Source organism: Anomaloglossus baeobatrachus, chromosome 6, assembly GCF_048569485.1.
Source record: "Anomaloglossus baeobatrachus isolate aAnoBae1 chromosome 6, aAnoBae1.hap1, whole genome shotgun sequence".
NCBI classification, from domain to species: domain Eukaryota; kingdom Metazoa; phylum Chordata; class Amphibia; order Anura; family Aromobatidae; genus Anomaloglossus; species Anomaloglossus baeobatrachus.
The window spans coordinates 321,016,079-321,037,609 of NC_134358.1; the positions used below are offsets into that span (position 1 = coordinate 321,016,079).

The 21,531-nt window shown below is 42.4% G+C and overlaps 1 protein-coding gene across 1 annotated transcript in view; it reads left to right on the plus strand.

Moving 5' to 3' along the window:
• Positions 1-19,732, plus strand: part of EPB41L4B (erythrocyte membrane protein band 4.1 like 4B) — a 506,865-nt gene extending 487,133 nt beyond the window's left edge. The window contains exon 17 of the mRNA XM_075314928.1: positions 19,611-19,732. Coding sequence (XP_075171043.1) covers positions 19,611-19,643 — 33 coding nt within the window. The 3' untranslated portion in view covers positions 19,644-19,732. The remainder of the gene's footprint in view (positions 1-19,610) is intronic.
• Positions 19,733-21,531: the final 1,799 nt, after the last annotated feature.

The window sequence follows — 21,531 nt, forward strand, 5'->3', positions numbered from 1 at the left end:
CAAGGACTTTGCTACCCCTGTGTCATCCTAGGGAGAGTAAAGGCTTGTGGATTTTGATTGTGCTTCATGCAAATCAACATGTCAAGTTTGCAACTGGGGGACAATTGATGCCACTTAAGTGGTGTCTGTGGCCCAATTTTTGGAAAAAAGGGAGACTCTGGTTGGAGTCCCCTTACTATGTTTTCGATGATCGTTCATCAAGATGAACAAATCATTGATCAGCAAGGACTTTTCTACCCCTGTGTCATCCTGGGGTGACGAAAGGCTTGTGGATTTTGATTGTGCTTCATGCAAATCAACATGTCAAGTTTGCAACTGGGGGACAACTGATGCCACTTAAGTGGTGTCTGTGGCCCAATTTTTGGAAAAAAGGGAGACTCTGGTTGGAGTCCACTTGCTGTGTTTTAAATGATTTTAGAAGGGCATGACATGCCTCTATCTGTGTCTCCTCCTCCTTTTACCCGTCCATCTCTTTTGCTTCCGCATGAGTATATGTACTTGTCACTTTTCCATGTGTTTGTGGTGTCTTGTGAGTTGTTTGTCACCTTTTGGACACCTTAGAAAGTGTTTTCTATGTGTTTGCCTGCCATTGTTTTCAATGGGGTTCGAAGGTGTTCATCGAACGTTCGACGAACCGAACTGAACTCGAACACTAGGGGGGTGGCTCATCTCTACTGACATGTCTCTGAATTTCCAAGCAATACATTTTGTATTTATTTTCTGAAAATGAGAAATGGTCAAAATAACAGAACAATGCATTGCTTTCAGACCTCAAATAATGCAAAGAACACAAGTTCCTAATCATTAAGAAACAACAATACTGATGTTTTAACTCAGGAAGAATTCAGAAATCAATATTTTGTGGAATAACCATGATTTTAATCACAGCTTTCATGTGTCTTGGCATGCTTTCCACCAGTCTTTGACATTGCTTTTGAGTGACCTTTTGCCTCTCCTGGCTCAAAAATGTAAGCAGTTCTTCTTTGTTTGATGGCTTGTGACTATCCATCTTCCTCTTGATTACATTCCAGAGGTTTTCAATGGGGTTCAAGTCTGGAGATTGGGCTGACCATGACAGTGTTTTGATGTGGTGGTCCTTCATCCACATATTGATTGACCTAGCTGTGTGGCATGGCGCATTGTCCTGGTGTTAGAAACAGTCCTCAGAGTTGGGGAACATTGCCTGAGTAGAAGGAAGCAACGGTTTTTCCAGGATAATCTTGCATGCGGCTTGATTCATACATCCTTCGCAATCAGACTTTAAAGGGAAGGTATCGCGTTTTTTTATTTTTGTATTAAAAATAGTGATTATGAAATCAAGTATATTTAATACAAAATGAAAATCGCTGATTATTTAGTTTTTATTTAATTCTAATTTTACTGGAGGCACTGGGGGCTGCCATGCTGGATTTGCTGTGTGTGTAACGACATTTACTCACTCCTTTATGGCAGCCCCTGTGCATAGAGAACAGTGGTCGGGATCTGACCCCATCTAGTAGCATTACAGTAGGCGTCTGCTGTGACCTGGACATGCCCCATGGGCTGTCCAGATCATAGCAGAGGGAGGAGATCGGCGCCATCATTGTGGACCTCACAGCGTATGCTATTTGCTCCACTATGCCCCTGTCAACCGCTGGGATGTGTGAGTACGGGCCGCCTACCTGTACCCTCCCCCCGCCGTTACCATCTCTGATGACACCGCCTCCCTCCACTTTCCCCAGTCCCCGCTCTGCCCCCGCTACTGCTGCCGCCCCTCCCCCCGCCGTTACCGTCTCTAATGACACCCCCTCCCTCCGCTTTAGCCTGTCTCTGCCTGCCGCTGCTACCATCTCCAAAAACACCCCCCACTCACCCCCCTTCCTCCTGCCACCTGTCGGCCTCTGCATGAACCAGTGATACTGTATGCAGGGCTGTGTATCTAATCCTATCCTGTGTGATACTGTCTGAACAACTGTGTATCTAATCCTATCCTGTGTGATACTGTCTGCTGAGCCGTGTATCTAATCCTATCCTGTGTGATACTATCTGCTGAGCCGTGTATCTAATCCTCTCCTGTGTGATACTGTCTGCTGAGCCGTGTATCTAATCCTATACTGTGTGATACTGTCTGCTGAGACGTGTATCTAATCCTCTCATGTGTGATACTGTCTGCTGAGCCGTGTATCTAATCCTATCTTGTGTAATACTGTCTGCTGAGCTGTGTATCTAATCCTATCCTGTGTGATACTGTCTGCTGAGCCGTGTAGCTAATCCTCTCCTGCGTGATACTGTTTGCTGAGCTGTGTATCTAATCTTCCTGTGTGAAACTGTCTGCTGAGCCGTGTATCTAATCCTATCTTGTGTGATACTGTCTGCTGGGCCGTGTATCTAATCCTCTCCTATGTGATACTGTCTGTTGAGCGTGTATCTAATCCTAACCTGTGTGATACTGTCTGCTGAGCTGTGTATCTAATCCTGTCCTGTGTGATACTGTCTGTTGAGCCGTGTATCTAATCCTTTCCTGTGTGATACTGTCTGCTGAGCCGTGTATCTAATCCTCTCATGTGTGATACTGTCTGCTGAGCCGTGTATCTAATCCTATCATGTGTGAAACTGTCTGCTGAGCAGTGTATCTAATCCTATCCTGTGTGATACTGTCTGCTGAGCCGCGTATCTAATCCTATCCTGTGTGATACTGTCTGCTGAGCTGTGTATCTAATCCTATCCTGTGTGATACTGTCTGCTGAGCCGTGTAGCTAATCCTCTCCTGCGTGATACTGTTTGATGAGCTGTGTATCTAATCCTCCTGTGTGATACTGTCTGCTGAGCCGTGTATCTAATCCTATCCTGTGCGATACTGTGTGCTGCGCCATGTATCTAATCCTCTCCTGTGTGATACTGTCTGTTGAGCCGTGTATCTAATCCTATCCTGTGTGATACTGTCTGCTGAGCTGTGCATCTAATCCTGTCCTGTGTGATACTGTCTGCTGAGCTGTGTATCTAATCCTATCCTGTGTGATACTGTCTGCACAGCTGTGTATCTAATCCTATCCTGTGTGATACTATCTGCTGAGCCATGTATCTAATTCTATCCTGTGTGATACTGTCTGCTGAGCCGTGTATCTAATCCTCTCCTGTGTGATACTGTTTGCTGAGCCGTGTATCTAATCCTATCCTGTGTGATACTGTCTGCTGAGCTGTGTATCTAATCCTATCCTGTGTGATACTGTCTGCACAGCTGTGTATCTAATCCTATCCTGTGTGATACTGTCTGCTGAGCCATATATCTACTTCTATCCTGTGTGATACTGTCTGCTGAGCCGTGTATCTAATCCTATCCTGTGTGATACTGTCTGCTGAGCTGTGTATCTAATCCTATCCTGTGTGATACTGTCTGCACAGCTGTGTATCTAATCCTATCCTGTGTGATACTGTCTGCTGAGCCGTATATCTACTTCTATCCTGTGTGATATTGTCTGCTGAGCCGTGTATCTAATCCTATCCTGTGTGATACGGTCTGCTGAGCTGTGTATCTATTCTTATCATGTGTGATACTGTTTGCTGAGACGTGTATCTAATCCTATCCTGTGTGATACTGTCTGCAGGGCTGTGTATCTAATCCTATCCTGTGTGACACTGTCTGCTGAGCTGTGTATCTAATCCTGTGCTGTGTGATACTGTCTGCTGAGCTGTGTATGTAATCCTGTCCTGTGTGATACTCCAGCTGTCCTTGGTGAGACTTTAGACATTTTTGGTCACCAACAAAATGGCTCTGCACTGTGTCCCTACATGTCATTCTCTCTTATCTGTTATAAACATTCAGATTAGGAGGGGGGAGCTGTGACATCACACACAGGAGAGCAGAATCTGCCCACTTTACTGCAGCTGTAATCCAGGCTATTTCTACAGTGCGATTTCTGTAGGATTTCAGCAGCTGCTCCCCCTAGTGTTTAACAGTGGAAAATATCAAACTTTTTATATATATATATATTTTGCTCAATTAAAAACAAATAATAATATTTAAACAAAACATTAAAACATTATTACTTTACTTTTTTTCAGTTATTGAAATTTATTTTTTTTTGACAACACCTTCCCTTTAACACTTTCCAATGATTTTATTTGCCCTGGCTGGAGCTATATTGCACTGGTCACTAAACTTAAATTTGCCATACACTCGTCTTTCTCAGTGACAGTTTTACCCAGTAATCTATAATTTAGTACAAAATTATAGATTTAATTTCCTCTTAAGTGCATGACCTAACATGCACATTAAACTTCAATTGCCATTTCTCAGTCCAAGTCAGCAGCTTACATAAATCCCTGTGTATTATTAACCCCTTCACCCCCGGCCACTAAAACACCCTAATGACCGGGCCATTTTTTGCAATTTTGACCAGTGTCACTTTGACAGGTTATAACTCTGGAACGCTTCAACGGATCCTGGCGATTCTGAGATTGTTTTTTCGTGACATATTGTACTTCATGTCAGTGGTAAATTTAGGCCGATATTTTTTGCGTTTATTTGTGAAAATTTAGGAAATTTTGCGAAAATTTTGAAAATTTCACAATTTTCAAACTTTGAAAATGTATGCCCATAAATCTGAGAGTCACATCTGATGTCACACAAAATAGTTACTAAATAACATTTCCCACTTATCTACTTTACATCAGCGCAATTTTCGAAACAATTTTTTTTTTCGTTAGGAAGTTAGAACGGGTCAAAGGTCTTCAGCAATTTCTCATTTTTCCAACAAAATTTACAAAATAATTTTTTTTAGGGACCACATCACATTTGAAGTGACTTTGAGAGACCTAGGTGACAGAAAATACCCAAAAGTGACCCCATTCTAAAAACTGCACCCCTCACACTGCTCAAAACCACATCCAATAAGTTTATTAACCCTTTAGGTGCTTCACAGGAACCAAAGCAATGTGGAAGGAAAAAATGAAAATTTTACTTTTTAACACAAAAATGTTACTTTAGCCATAAAATTTTCAATTTTACAAGGGAGAAAAGAGAAAGTGCACAATACAATTTATTGTGAATGTTCTCCTGAGTACGCTGATACCCCATATGTGGTAAAAATCAATTGTTTGGGCGCACGGCAGAGCTCGGAAGGGAAGGAGCGCCATTTGAATTTTTGAACGCAAAATTAGCTGCACTCATTAGCGGACGCCATGTCGGGTTTGAAGACCCCCTGAGGTGCCTAAACAATGGAGCTCCCCCACAAGTGACCCCATTTTGGAAACTAGAGCCCTCAAATAATTTTTCTAGATGTTTGGTGAGCACTTTGAACACCCGGTGGCTTCACAGAAGTTTATAGCGTTGAGCCGTGAAAAGAAAAAAAAAAATTTTCACCACAAACCGGTTGCTTCAACTAGGTAGCTTTTTTTTTCACAAGGGTAACAGGAAAAAATGCACCATAAAATGTATTGTGCATTTTCTCCTGAGTACGCAGATATCTCATATGTGGTGGAAATCAAATGTTTGGACACACGGCAGTGCTCGGAAGGCAAGGAGCGCCATTTGAATTTTTGAGTGCAAAATTAGCTGCACCTGTTAGCGGACGCCATGTCGGGTTTGAAGACCCCCTGAGGTGCCTAAACAATGGAGCTCCCCCACAAGTGACCCCATTTTGGAAACTAGAGCCCTCAAATGATTTTTCTAGATGTTTGGTGAGCACTTTGAACACCTGGGGGCTTCACAGAAGTTTATAACGTTGAGCTGTGAAAAGAAAAAACTTTTTTTTTACCACAAAACGGTTGCTTCAACTAGGTAGCTTTTTTTTCACAAGGCTATCAGGAAAAAATGCACCATAAAACGTATTGTGCAATTTTTCCTGAGTACGTAGATTCCTCACATGTAGTGGAAAGTAATTGTTTGGGCAAATGGCGGGGCTCAGAAGAGAAGGAGCGCCATTTGACTTTTCAAACGCACAGACGCAGTGCACTGATCGGCCGCTGCAGGACGCACGGTCGGATGCGATACAAAAAGCGTCGGGGATACGTAAAAAAAAAAGTCATGCCAAAAATTGACCATGGATGCAGATCCGTTATGTGCATCCCTGATTAGCGCTCGGCGGGACGCACGGACGAATGGGATACAAAAAGCGTTGCGGATATGGAAAAAAGTCACGCCAAAAATTGAGCAGGGATGCAGATCCGTTATCTGCATCCCTGATCAGCGCTTGGCGGGACGCACGGACGGATGCGATACAAAAAGCGTTGGGGATACGTAAAAAAAAAAGTCACGCCAAAAATTGACCATGGATGCAGATATGTTATGTGCATCCCTGATCAGCGCTTGGCAGGATGCACGGACGGATGCGATACAAAAAGCGTCGCAGATACGGAAAAAAGTCACGCCAATAATTGAGCAGGGATGCCGATCCGTTATGTGCATCCCTGATTAAGCGCTTGGCGGGACGCACGGACGGATGGGATACAAAAAGCGTTGCGGATACGGAAAAAAGTCACGCCAAAAATTGAGCAGGGATGCAGATACGTTATCTGCATCCCTGATCAGCGCTTGGCGGGATGCACGGACGGATGCGATACAAAAAGCGTCGGGGATACGGAAAAAAAAGTCCCGCCAAAAATTGAGCAGGGATGCAGATACGTTATCTGCATCCCTGATCGGCGCTTGGCGGGACGCACGGATGGATGCCATACAAAAAGCGTCGGGGATACAGAAAAAAAAAAAGTCACGGCAAAAATTGAGCAGGGATGCAGATACGTTATCTGCATCCCTGATCAGCGCTCAGCGGGATGCACGGAAGGATGAGGTGTAAAAATGGACAGGGGATACAGAAAAAAAAAGTTATACTCACAGTACCCAGAGGATCACTGACCAGAAGAGCTGCAGGAGGAACAGATGGCAGAGAGATGGACAGCTTTACAGGAGCAGCAGGCAGATCAGCAGAATGCCCAGGAAGGACCCAGTGATGGAGGCAGATGTGATCGGGCCGGTGAAGACAGGTAAGAGGACGTCGGGGGAGAGCAGAGGGGGAGAGGGGGGATGAGAGCAGAGGGGGGAGAGCAGAGGGGGAGGGGGGAGAGAAGAGGGGGAGACCGGAGAGGGAGCTGCAAAAGCAGAATAGAGATAATGGGGGAGGCAGTCAGATCGCGGGGGGAGCAGATCGGGATGTCGGGGGGAGGGGGGGGAGCAGATCGGGATGTCGGGGGGGCAGATCGCAGGGGGGCACGGGCAGGGGCCAACACGGGAGCGCGCAGGGGCACCACGGGAGCGCGCACAGGCTGCAAGGTGAGCACAGTACTCACGTGCAGCAGGAGCGGTGACCTCAGCTACGGCAGCGGCGGCAGCAGCAGCGGTGGCGTGGTACCACAAGTACCAGCCACTGCACGCTGCAGACATGTTGGGGGAGGGCTCGCAGGCCAGCACAGGCCTGGGGAGGGCGGCCACTGGCAGATCAGACCGCCCCACTGCACACTGATTGGAGCGATTGCGCGTCATAGCACGATCGCTCCAATCAGTGCTGCAGGGGCTGGGGGTGACATGTTTGAGGTCCACCTATGATATGCTACAGCAGCTGCGGCATCCCATAGCTGGATCTCACAGTATCGCACTAATTCGGGCATTATTTTTGCCGAAATTAGTGCGAACGATGTGGTTGGCGGTTCAGATTTGAACAGCCAATCACATCGATCGTCAATAGGTGGTGGCGATGCCGCCCCCCCTGGGGTCAAGCAAAGGTCCCCTGCTGTAAGAAACAGCAGGGAACATCATTTGAAAGCCGTTGCTATGGCCACGGCAATCAAATGAAGTTTAGGCAGTAAAATTACGTCCCTGGTCGTTAAGTCACGTTAAAATAGGACGTAATTTTACTGCCCGCGGTCGTGAAGGGGTTAAATTATCCTCACCTGTGTTGATTATCTTGCATAGTTTAGTATCATCTGGAAATATTGAATTTCTACTGAGTATGCCTTCTACATGGTCATTAACAACTATATTAAAAAGCAGAGGGCCCAATACTGAGGCCTGTGGTATCCCATTATTGACTTTGACCCTATCCGCCTGAGTTCCATTGATATACACACTCTATTTTTCAATCCTTGAGCCAATTGTTAACCTATTTACACATACTTATATGTAGACGCATCTCTCTTATCTTATGTACTTACCTTTTATGTGCCATTATATCAAATGCCTTTAAAAGTTCAGATAGACAATATCTACAGAACTACCCTGGTCCAGTCTAGAACATACCTCATCAGCGAAGCTGATCTGATTAGTTAGTAGGACCAATCCCTCATGGACCCTTGTTGATGTTGGTTCATGAGGTTATTCTTATGGAAATTTTCCAGGATAGCATCTTTTAGAAAACTCTCAAATATTTTGCCCACAACAGAAGTTAATCTTATCGGCCTATAATTACCAGGCAAAGAATTTTTCTTCTTTTTGAATATTGGCATCATATTTGCTATACTCAAGTCCTGTGATACAGACCCTGTTATTACAGAATCCTTGAATATTAGTAATTATGGTCTGTACATCAAGGTACTTAATTCCTGCAGTACTCAGGGGTGTATGCCATCAGGGTCTATTGATATTTCTACTTTAGTGTTTTTGAGGCTACTCTGTATTTTCTGCTGGGTTAAGCAGCAGACATTTAATAGAGAATTTATGGTTCTCCTGATCATGTCATTTATAATGGGATTTTCTTGTGAGAACACTATAGAGTAAAAGGTAGTCAGGCTGTACAAAGGCTAGTAAGACTTAGTACAGCGTATTCCCCACTAGGTGGCAGCAAAGTAGTGAAGGAGAGACAAAGAAATAATGTAACGGAAATACAGCTGAAGTACAGCAGATTAACTTCAGCAGGCAGTTAACAGGTGAGCCACTAGGGGGCAATAGAGTAGTCAAACAGTCAGGGTTTAGCCAGGAAAGTCGAGTCACTGCAAAGGGAGGATCAATATCAAAGTCAGAAAACAGAACCGAGTCAGAAGCCGGGAAATCAGGTATGCAGAGGGAAACACAAACAACAGACAGGAGAGGGAAGTCAGGGACCGGGGCAGGCAGACAAACGGGGGAGGGTCAAAGTCAGGACACAGAAGCAGGGAGGCAGGACAGATCGGGAACACTCACCAGAGCCAGTATACACGCTGCAAGGCAGAAATATCACTGGCACTGAGCCATAGGTAGAGAGGCATTATATAGCATCCTGGGATCCAGAACGTGGCAAGGGAAGTTAACCCCTGATATGACCAGGCCAGATCTGGGTGGAACCAGCAGCAGGGAAAAGCCAGCCTGGATCATGACAAAGGTGTTTAGTAGATTAGCATTTCCTCATCCTCTTCCATCATTTACCCCAGATTGATTTTGAGGGGGGCAACACTATATTTTTTTAATTTGTTGTAATGTGGTTGAATAATATTTTTGGATTATTTTTTCCTTATTTTTACTTCTCTAAAAGTTTTCTTTTAGTCATTTATTGCACCCTTACAGCTCTATTTAGACAAAATGATTTTCTCCCATTTCCATTATACTTATTACCACAGGGTATATATTGTGCACAGGTCTAATTGATAATGTTTATAAAGCTTTCCAATTTATTTTGTGCATTTTAATTTTAAAGGACATTGTCCTATTTTATAGCACTAAGATCATCTCTTAGCAGTTGAAAATTAGCGTCTCTATAGCCACTCTACTATACACCTTATAAAAGGATACTTGAAAACTATTTTCGTTATCATTATTACCTAAGTGATCTCCAAACTAAACAAACATTTGATATTCTGTCTGGCCAATTGGTTAAAATTAGGTTTAGAAGTGCCACCACCCCACTCCAAACACCACTCTTGTTAAGTTCTGCAAGATAATTGTCTTTCATTAATGACAACAATCTATTTCTGTCATGTTGTGACTGCAGGAGAGCAAGGGACAGGGGGCTTGTATGCTTTCCCTCACGCTAGGGTACCCTAGGCTATCCCTGTTCTCAGGGTTATCCCTAAAGGTGGAAAGGCCTGACTTTCATATCTGACTATTATCCTGACCAGAGCTAATCTGTTCCCCTCACTCTCCACCAGGAAAAAAGGGGAAGGAATGTGATGGAAACGTAGATGTAGACAGACAGGGAAAAACAAACTCAGACCCATTACAAACTCATAGGAACAAACCATAAGAAACTAAGGAGGAAAGCAATATCAGTAAGACAGCAACAAAAGGACAAGAGTTAACTCCACAACCGCTCTCAGCAATAATGCACTATAACCACCAGTAGTTCTGGATCAAACCACCTCTCCACACCAGTATATATTATAGCTGGCACTAATGGAAGTGTCCAGGCAGCATATATATATAGGAGGGGAGCGAATGTGACTGGCTCTTTCACAGCATGTGACCAAATGAGATTAACAAGCAGCTCAGCAGAGATTAACTACAAGTCTGTGGATTGACGCCCGAGTCTCTCTGAGTTGATCAGAGACATCAGAAAAGTTAGCAGGCAGACTTCCAGAACCTGTAATTTGCACAGATCCTGATGTCTCCATGACAGTCGGAGATGCTTGTAAAATGCTCCTTGTGACAGATTTCTTTGCTGGACTTGCAGGTTTCTGCTCCTCAATTTATATCAGGGTAGGTGGAGTCCCCATAATAATTATTTCTTACTAATTTGCCTCATCTATTTGCAAAACCTTAGCAATATTTTATTATTATTTCTCTCTCCCCTTATCTCCACCCATAGGGATTCTACATTTTCATTGGCATGACATGTATTATTACGAAGGATGGGTTTTAGGGATGATTTTGTATATAAGCAAACTACTTGCCCTTGATTATTTTTAAATTAACAGCCCAGTCATTTCTGTCATTGAGCCATGTCTCCCATTATACCAATGTTCATGCACTTTATGGATTTTTTGTATGTCTATTCCTCCCTAGTGTATTAATTTTTCTAAGCCTTCCCAATGCCACCCTAAGTTTCATTACTTTGCTCCTATTCACAATATACACTATCTTACCTCCTATACAATAATTGCCCTCCCCCCCAGTCCCTAATTTAATCCCTCCTCCAACCTTCTAACCATCTTTCCTGCAGCTTAGCTGCACTCTCCCCATTGAGAATCAGCCAATGTGTACCATAGAGCCTATAGCCAACAGAAAAGTCGCCCCAGTTCTCTAGGAACTCAAAAGTCCCCTTCCTACACCAGTTCCTGAGCTACTTATCTACCTCTCTAACATCACGCTGTCTCTCTGACATGGCATGTCATAAAGGCAGTATTTCAGAGAACATGTCCTTTGATGTCATTGCCTTAAAGGGGTTTCCAATAAACAAAGGGCATTTTAATCAGTAGATCTTAGAATAAAAGTAAGTTCCACAATTGAATGTTCTAGAAAAATGTTTCCTTGCTGAGATAATCTTATAAATGTGCCCTTGCTATATTGTGTGTAATGGCTGTGTCTGACCATGCAGGAAAATAGTTAGCACATATCACATCTCCTTGCCAGGGTGAAGGAGACATAGATCTCTGAAATCTGTAGACTTAATAAAACATCTCGTTCCTACATTGCCATCAGGATTTTCTTTGACAGCACGGCATTAACCCCTTGTTTCTCTAAAGTTTGATTGACTCTGTGAAAACTGACAGCTGACTGACACGGGAAGAGGTGGGGGCACCTATTTTATCAGGTCCCACACTCTCATGGCTGTAATCAGTAAGTCAATCTGAGTGACCGATCACAACATGATCGAACAGGAGGTGCTAAAATAGCAGCACAGCTGACAGCCCAGCTTCTACAGTAATAGGCTAGGATAGTGCCTGCTCCAACCCAGGCTGATTAACTAGTCAGATGCCGCAATTGATAACAATCATTTAGAAGTTTGTTGGAGATGCTCCCTTTCTCAACTCCATTGGCACCACCATGACAAAATCACGGGGAGTTGATGTTTGTCATAGCATTCAGAGGTCAAGCAATGACCTCCTCATGTGCCAGATATGTTGGCCTGTTAGATCCAGCCATAGACAGGGTCTAACAGGCATTCTGCCTGTGTAGGTCTCATGTATTGCAATAAATGTCTATTGCAATACATGAGACCAGTGTTCAGAATAATAAATGTTAAACATATTTGGAATTGACGTGTATAAAATGACACGATCTACAAAACCATGAGACTATTTAACCCTTATAGTGAACACCTTAAAAAAAATGGCAAAAAAATAAGCTTTTTCATCATACCTCTGAAATAAAAGTGGAATAAAACACGCTTAAACAATAAAATATAAATAAATAACAAGCCACCATACTGCTCCATCAGTGGAAAAATAAAAAAGCTATAGCTCTCAGAATACAGTAATGCAAAAACAACACTTTTCTATAAAATTGTTTTTATTGGGTAAAAGTGGCAAATCATAAAAAAAGGATAAAAATGTGGTATCTTTCCAATTATACTGACCCGAAGAATTAAGCTGTCCTAACACTTCTACCACACTGTAAGGCCTGTTTCACACGTCAGTGATTCTGGTATGTTTGTGCTTTTTTTTCTACGTACCAGAATCACTGACATACGCAGACCCATTATAATCAATGGGTCTGCTCACACATCAGTGATTTTTCACTGACCTTGTCTTCGTGCGGCGTACCCGCGTGTCCGTGATTGCCGCACGGAGACATGCCCATTTTTTTCTGGCATCACTGATGTCCCACGGACCATGCAGTGGTGTGATCCGTGAAACACGTGCCAGAAAAAAACGTGCATATAAAATAAAAATCATTTTTGCTCACCCGGCTCCAGCGATGCTCTCTGCAGCCTGTTCTGCCTGCTGCTTCTGAGCCGGCTCATTACTGTCGTGCATATTCATGAATGTACGACACAGCCGACCCGGAAGCAGCTGCTGCGAGGGTCAGCGCCTGCCGGATGCTGCACCGCGGGAGCGTTCAGCACCATGGAGAGCGGGAGTGGGCACAGGTGAGTTAAACTCTATGTGCAACCACGGACCACGGAGAACGGAGCCCGGATTACACTTAGACAACCCACGTGTGACGTGAATCACGGTACACGGAGGGACATGTGCGTGTTTTACACGTCAGTGAAGAACGTCTGTGTTTTTCACTGACGTGTGAAACGGGCCTAAATAGCATAAAAAAAAACCAAATGTATGAATTGCTGGTTTCTATTCCTTCTGCATCACAAAAATCGTAATAGAAAGTGAAAAATATTATGTTCACAAAATGGTACCAATTAAAATGTCAACAAATGCCGTAAAAAACATGCCACCACATGACACTGAAGGCAGAAATTTAAAAATTTTCTGGCTCTCAAAATAAGGTGATACTAAAACTTTTTTGTATCAAATCAAATCATTTTTGATTGGATAGTAGACAATAAACATAAAAAAGATATACACCTGGTAACTGTAATCACACCGAACTGAAGAATAAAGCAGCCTAATCACTCATACCGCACATTGTATGGTGTAACACATTTTTATTCTGTCTCCCAAAGATCGCAGTAAGTCTCAGCTTACATTTATCCTGTGCTCTATGCTGAGTGCTTACAGCGGGGTTTCCATGTAAAGCTCTGTAATATGCGATTCAGATGGAACTCCCACTGGAAGATTCCCTATCATGAGGCAGATGGAAACACTTTGAACTTTCTCTGGCCTATGATCCAGCCGCTTCCTTAGTTTTAGGGGTGCATAAAAGTGCAGTTGACTATCTTTTTTGTGCACATCTTAAAAGCCGACTATCACAGATTTGAAGCCACACAGAGTCTAGAGTAACTCTGATGCCTCATTAGTGAATGGATTCTCGGGGGCTTCATCTGAATAACGTATTTCGTAGATTTAGATGGCTACCCTGATGTAAGTGCTCAGCGTAGAGCAGAGGATACATGTGAACTGATCCAAAATGTTGTGTACCCCTAAATGCCAACAATAAAAGCTTCTACTCAACCCATAAAAAACAAATTCCCACTGAGATTCATCATCTGTTCATTAAAATATAGGTGCCTTTCACCCAAAGAAATCCAGCAAAATCTGAGTTTCCAAATCCAAATTCCCCCTTTCTTTTGAACCCCACAGTTTGCCTAAGCCGCAGTGAGCATCCAAACATTTGGCATTACTGTAGTGAGTAGAGCCCACTTAATTCATGGGGTGCTAGTCTCCAGAAGGTCAAGCTGGGTGCAATGTACATGCACTACAATGTATGAGCTATACAATAGCAGATTTCCATTTTCACTCTGCAACATCTATTACTGCTTATTTCTGGATAACATCCACGAGGTCAAAATCATCACTACACCCTTAGATGATTTCCTGGAGGGGTGTAATTTCTAAACTGGGGTCATTTGAGGGAGTTTTCTACTCTTCTGGCACCTAGGGGCCCTGTATACGGAGTCTGTAATCTATTCTAGGAAACTGTGCTCCAAAAGTCAAATAGCGCTCCTTCCCTCTCAAGTCCCGCTGTGTTGCCAAATGGTTCTGGACAGTCACATATGGAGTATTGTCACATGCATGAGAAGTTGTGTAACAATTATGCTGTCATTTTTACCTATTTCCCTTCTGAAAATATTAATGGTAAAAATGTAATTATTTTTTCTTCACCACTCAATGGTAAAACATTTTGTGAAATAAGTTGTATTATGGTATGTTATTATATATGTAAAATATGATATGTTGTGTACAACAATATACCACTAAATGATTTCATTAATAATAATAATAATAATAATAATAATAATAATAATAATAATAATAATAATTATTATATAGCGCTAACATACATCACTAACACTGTCCCCATTGGGGCTCCCACCTAAATTCCCTATCTTTATGTCTTTGAGTATGGGAAGAAACCCAAGCAGACACACAGAGAACATACAAACTCTTTGCAAATATTGTCCTTGGTGGGATTTGAACCCAGGACCCCAGCCTGAAGTGCTAACCACTGACTCACTGTGCCACTCATTAAGAGGTATAATTTGTGAGATGTGGTCACTTATGGGGGCTTCTGCTGTCCTGTCACCTCAGAGGCACTGCCAATGTGAGATGACCATTGCAACCAAATCTGCACTCCGATATGGCACTCCTTCCTTTCTGAGCTTTGAACTGTGCTTGAAAAGCAGTTTCTGAACACATTTAAGGTATTCCTATACTCAGTAGAAATTGCACAACATATTCGATGGTACATTTTTTCCTGTTACCATTGTGAAAATACAAAATTTGGGGCAAAAACATTTTTGTGGGAAAAATAAGATTTTTTATTTTGTTGGCTCAACGTTCTAAAATTCTGTGAAGCACCTGAGGGTTCAAGATGCTCAAAATACATCTAGATACATTACTTCAGGGGTCTAGTTTCCAAAATGGGGTCACTTGTAGGCGGGTTAAACTGTTTAGGCACATGAGGGCCTCTGCAGACGTGATATGGTATCCGCTATCGATTTCAGCCAATTTTGCGTTCCATAACTCAAATTGTGCTACTTCCCTTTCAAGCCCCGCCATGTGCCCAAACAGTAGTTTTCCACCACATATGTCATATCGGTGTTCTTAGGTGAAATTGCAGAACAAATTGTATGGTTGTATGAATACATGTAATATTTGGGGCTAATACGACATTTTTTGTAGTAAAAATATGATTTTTTATTTTCTTTGCTCAAGGTTATAAAATTCTGTGAAGTACCTGAAGGTTCAAGGTCCTAATTACACTTCTTTCCACGTTGCTTTAGTTCCAGTGGATGTGGTTTTGAGCAATTTGAGGGGTGCAGTTTTTATAATATTGTCACTTTTGGGCATTTTCAGTCACATGGGCCTCTCAGTCACTTCAAATGTGATGTGGTCCCTAAAAATAGTTTTTATAAATTTTGTTGGAAAAATGAGAAATTGCTAATAACTTTTACCCTCTTCCTAACAAAAAATTGTGACATGTGGCAAATGTTATTTATGAATGATTTTGTGTGCCATAACTTAAAGGCATAACAATTTAAAGATTGAAAATTGTGAATTCTCAGATTATTTGCCAAATTTTTTAGAATAACATTAATATACATATCACGTTGATATGTTGAAGCAATCTAGTTATTACCTCATAAACTGATACTGATCAGATTTTAAAAAATGTGTTTCGATCAGTAATGTACAGTGGCTTTAAATATAGCTGCTTATATTTAACTGTGATACAATCTGCAACTCATGGCAGCTTTTACTAAGTAGGTAGAAATAAATTCTACCAATTTACATTGTTGGCATTACTTAGGGTAAACACACAAAGATAAAGTGCAGTAACATTAATGTAAAATATCTGGAATACCCTAATTATACACAATATTTATTGAAAATGGATAAAAATAGAGTAACTTGTTCTGATTAATGGTGCACCGTTCAATGTTTATATATTTCTAAACTCATCTCGTCATCGACGCGGTGCATTGAGTTATTTCAGTCACCGCTCACTATACAGTGAAAGTGCTATTATCTCTCCCTGGAACATTGACAGTCTAGGACAACAGTGACTGTTTCGCGCACAGCTGCACTTCATCGGGACTTGACAAAGCACTGCTGTGTGCAAAATGGTCACCATCATCCTAGACATCTACAGCACCCCGCTCCTGCATTTTTAATGTACAGTTGAAATAAAGAAGGTTTTTAAACAGAGTGAGTGCCGTTTTTTTCTTTCTTTTTGCTTGACCAAGTTTGCAAACACCGCAGCAGGGATTTTGACCCACTCCTCCAAACAGATATTCTCCAGATCTTTCAGGTTTCAGGGCTGATGCTGGGCAATATTATGTTTCATCTCCCTCCAAAGATTTTCTACTGGGTTCAGGTCTGGAGACTGGCTAGTCCACTCTAAGACTTTGAAATGCTTCTTACAGAGCCACTTCTTAGTTGCACTGGCTTTGAGCCCATCCATGACTCATCTTCAATGCTCTTACTGAGGGTAGGAAGTTGTTGGCCAAAATCTTGTGACACATGACCTCTGTCACGCTCCCCGGGTCCCCTGCTCTGCTCCCCGGCTCACCTGCCACGCTCCCCGGCTTCCCTGCGTCGCTCCCCAGTTCTTCTGTCCGGTCTCCGCCGCTCCCCGGTCTCCAGCCTCCATTGCCTGCGGTTCCCAGGCGCCCTGGTCCCCGCTCCCGGCGCCCGTCAGCTTCTCAGCCCCAGCCCGGCTCTGCTGCTTCCTCCTCACCGCTCCCTGCCCTGGCTTCTGGCACCCGGGCCTCGCGCATGCGCATTAGGGCGCGCGCGGTCATTGACCCTTTCTTAAAGGGCCAGCATCCACTAACAGGAAATTGGGCACACAGGTACAGGGTATAAAGGGGTTAAGTGTCCAAGTGGGCGGGGCCTGTTCTTCGTGTTTCCCAAGCTAGGAGTCAGGTCTCCTTGTGTTCCTGTGAGATACTCACCTCTCTCTCTTCTAGAGCCAATCCTGCCTCGCCATCCGGTCCTGCCGAATCCCGAACCCCGAATGCTGCCTATCTGCCATCCTGACAGTCCGTTCCATCTCTGATCCCTGCGGTGACCCGTCTTCTCGCTCCATCGGTTCCGGACTCCGCCTGAAAACATCTCGGCTTCCGAACCTGAGCTCCGTCACCCGGACTACCATCTGTGACTCCGTGGTCCCAGGGACTTCACCATTCTACTCTGTCGCACGGACTGTCCTGCTACCTGTAGTGCTCCGGCTACCGGACCCCTTACCATCATCAAGGAGTTCGGCCCAGTGGATCCACCTCCTGGGTCTGCCCGTCCACCTGGCCCTAACAACCTCATCCATCCTCTCTTCAATTTTTGGGCAGTTGTCCTGTCCCCTTTGCAGAAAAGCACCCCCGAAGTATGATGTTTACACCACCATGCTTTACGGTTGGGATGGGGTCCTTGGGGTTGTATTCATCCTTCTTCCTCCAAACATGGCAAGTGGAATTGATACCAAAAGTTCTATTCTGGTCTCATCTGACCACATGACCTTCTAACATGCCTCCTCTGGAGCATCCAGATAGTCATTTTCAATCTTCAAATGGGACTGGAAATTTGCTGGCATAAGCAGCTGGATCTTGCGTACCCTTCAGGATTTTAATCCATGATGGCATAGTGATCATAGTGGCATATAATGATAACCTTTGAGACTGTGGTCCCATGTTTCTTCAGGTGATTAAACAGGTCCAACTGTGTAGTTCTGGGCTGATTCCTGACCTTTCTCAGACTTATCCTTACCTCTCGAGGTGAGCACTTATATGGAGCCCCAGACCAAGTAAGATTGACAGTCATCTTGTGTTTCTTCCATTTTCTAATAAGTGTGCCAACAGTTGTTGCCTTCTCACCAAGCTGCTTGCCTATTGTCTTGTAGCCCATCCCAGCTTTGTGCAGGTCTACAGTTTTGTCCCTGGTGTACTTAGACAGCATTTTGGTCTTAGCCATGGTGGAGAGGTTGGAGTGTGATTGATTGAGAGTGTGGACAGGTGCCTTTTATATAGGTAATGGGTTTAAACAGATGCAACTAATACACGTAATGAGTGCAAAGTAGGAGGGCTTCTAAAAGAAAAAATGACAGGTCTGTGAGAGCCAGCATTTTTGCTGGTTAGCAGGTGATCAAATACTTATATCATGCACTAAAATGCAAAGTAATTATTTCAAAATCATACAATGTGATTTTATGGATTTTTTTTTATTATTCTGTCTTTCACAGTTGAAGTGTACCTATGGAAAAAAAATGACAGACCTCTTCATTCTTTATAGGTGGGAAAGCTTGCAAAATCAGCAGTGTATTAAATATTTATTTTTCCCACTGCATGTATGCAGTGGGTGTAAAGAGAAAGCTGTCAATAAATGTGTTGTGGAGAAATTTCACTGTATAATGAGCAGTGACATAACTGCTCTCTGCACCGACCAAATGACTGGAAGTGAGACGGCTCAGGGAGAATACAACTTCATTTCTCCCTGTTGCCACTGCTCCGGTAAACCTGCCAGACATGATTTAAATGCTATTCAGATCATCCTAATATTTCCAGGTTAATCTGTTTCTGGAGGTGACAGATTCCCATTAAACTTAAACTAAACACATAAAATGCAGTTATAGGAAAATGATAGTGAGATATGTATTTTATTTAGATTATGGGAGCAGGAAAAGCTCTAAATATCCTGGAAAAGCATTCTTTGGTATACTGAACAGAAGAAGTGAAAAGAATAAATGAAAAACAAATCAATTAATAGATAGTTTCCTAATGCATACTACTAATCATGTACTTAGCTTTGTTACAACCAATGCACAATTCAAGGAAAATCAGTATCCATTAGTTTTACTTAAGGATATGTGCACAGGAAGTAAATACTTAAAAATAATTAACATATGCATTACAGTGTAAAAACCACTTGCTTTGCGTATGTTCGGTGCTATGAGCGTCCTTTATCTGTTTTAGGTTTTTTAAAGGTGCAGATCAGTCTTCATGCTCAATAACTTATTCAATACAAGTGAAAAAAATAATCCAGCTCAAAAAAATGCTTGAAAAAAATCCAGAAAGATGTTTGAAGACAGAAAATGCTGGCATGTCCTAAACACTCTTCCTCCTGAAAAACTCACCTGGTTCACGCATCCAAAAGACTCCATGTACATACCCTAGTTGTTAAAAGTGAAAGAGACATTGTAAGATAATTGTAACTATACTTTTTTTTTTTTTTTACAGATTCCCATTGTCACCAGGCATAAAAAATCGTGATCTTCACTTGTTTAATGTTGAAGAAAATGGAGGAGCACTTTTTATGTTGAAAGCTTCTGGAAGACATAATCATCACCATAAGCATCATCACCATCATCATCACTCGTCTTATGGACAGCTTGCGACAGATAGCAAAGAAAAAAATTCTGCAAGTTCCAGTATGAGCAGTAAGTTCCACAATAGCTGTCACTGATGTATAAATAGATTCAGAGGTTCATTTTTTTTTGTTCCCATTTTCATTAATTAATTTGGGGTTTTTAATGGGTTCTACTGTAGGTCACATAGTTTCATACAAAATATTAATGTATTAGCATACGGTGGGGAAAATACGTATTTGCTGCACTGCCGATTTTGCAAGATTTCCCACCTACAAAGAATGGAAAGGTCTGTAATTTTTTTCATAAGTTCAATTTTAACTGACAGACAGAATAAAAAAAAAATCCAGTATATCACATTGTATGATTTTTAAATATTTAATTTGCATTTTATTGCATGAAATAAGTATTTTATCACCTAACGACCATAAAGAATATCTTTGCTATCAATGATCTGTTATTTTTTCTTTAAGAAACCCTTCTACTCTGCGCTCATTACCTGTATTAATTGAACCCATTGGAATTTGTTGCCTGTATAAAAGACACTTGTCCACACAATCAATCACACTCCAACCTCTCCACCATGGCCAGGACCAAAGAACTAAGGACACCAGGGACAAAATTGTAGACCTGCACAAGGCTGGGATGAGATACAGGACAATAGATAAGCAGCTTGGTGAGGAGTCAACTACTGTTGGCACAATTATTAGAAAATGCAAGAAACACAAGATGACTCAATTTTACTCGGTCTGGGACTCCGTGCAGAATCTCGCCTGGTGGGTTAAGGATGACTCCAAGAAAGGTCAAAAATCAACAGAGAACTACACGGGAGGACCTGGTCAATCACCTGAAAAGAGCTGGGACCATAGTCTCAAAAAGTATCATTAGTAACACACTATGTCGTCATGGATTAAAATCCCGCAGGGCACACAAAGTTCCCCTGCTTATGCCAGCTCATGTCCATGCTCATGTGAAGTTCACAAATGACCATATGCATGATCCAGAGGATGCATGGGAGAAGGTCATGTGGTCAGATGAGACCAAAATAGAACTTTTTGGTATCAACTTCACTTTTTGTTTGGGAGGAAGAAGAAAGATGAGTACAACGCCAAGGACACCGTCCCAACCATTAAGCATGGTTATGGACACATCATACTCTGGGGTACTTTTCTGCAAAGGGGACAGGGCAACTGCTCCATACTGAAGGGAGAATGGATAGGCTCATGTATCTCGTGATTTTGACCAACAACCTCCATCCCTCAGTAGGAGCATTGAAGATGGGTTGTTGCTGAATCTTCCAGCATGACAATTACCCAAAACACACAGCCAGGAAAACTTAGGAGTGGCTTTGTAAGAAGCATTTCAAGGTCCTGGAGTGGACTAGCCAGTTTTCAGACCTGAATCCTATAGAAAATCTTTGGTGGGAGCTGAAACTCAATGTTGCCCAGCAACAGCCCTGAAACCTGAAAGATCTGGAGAAGACTTGTATGGAGGAGTGGAACAAAATCCATGCTGCAGTGGGTGCAAACCTGGTCAAGAACTAGAGGAAACCTCTGACCACTGTAATTACAAACAAAGGTTTCTGTACCAAATATTAAGTTATGTTTTTCTATTGTATCAAATACTTAGTTTATGCAAGAAAATGCAAATTAATTATTTAACAATTATACAATGTGATTTTATGGATTTTTTAATTCTGTCTTTCACAGTTGAAGCGTACCTAAAATAAAAATTACAGACCTTTCCAATTTTTGTAAGTGGGAAAATGGGCAAAATTGGCAGTGTAAAAAATA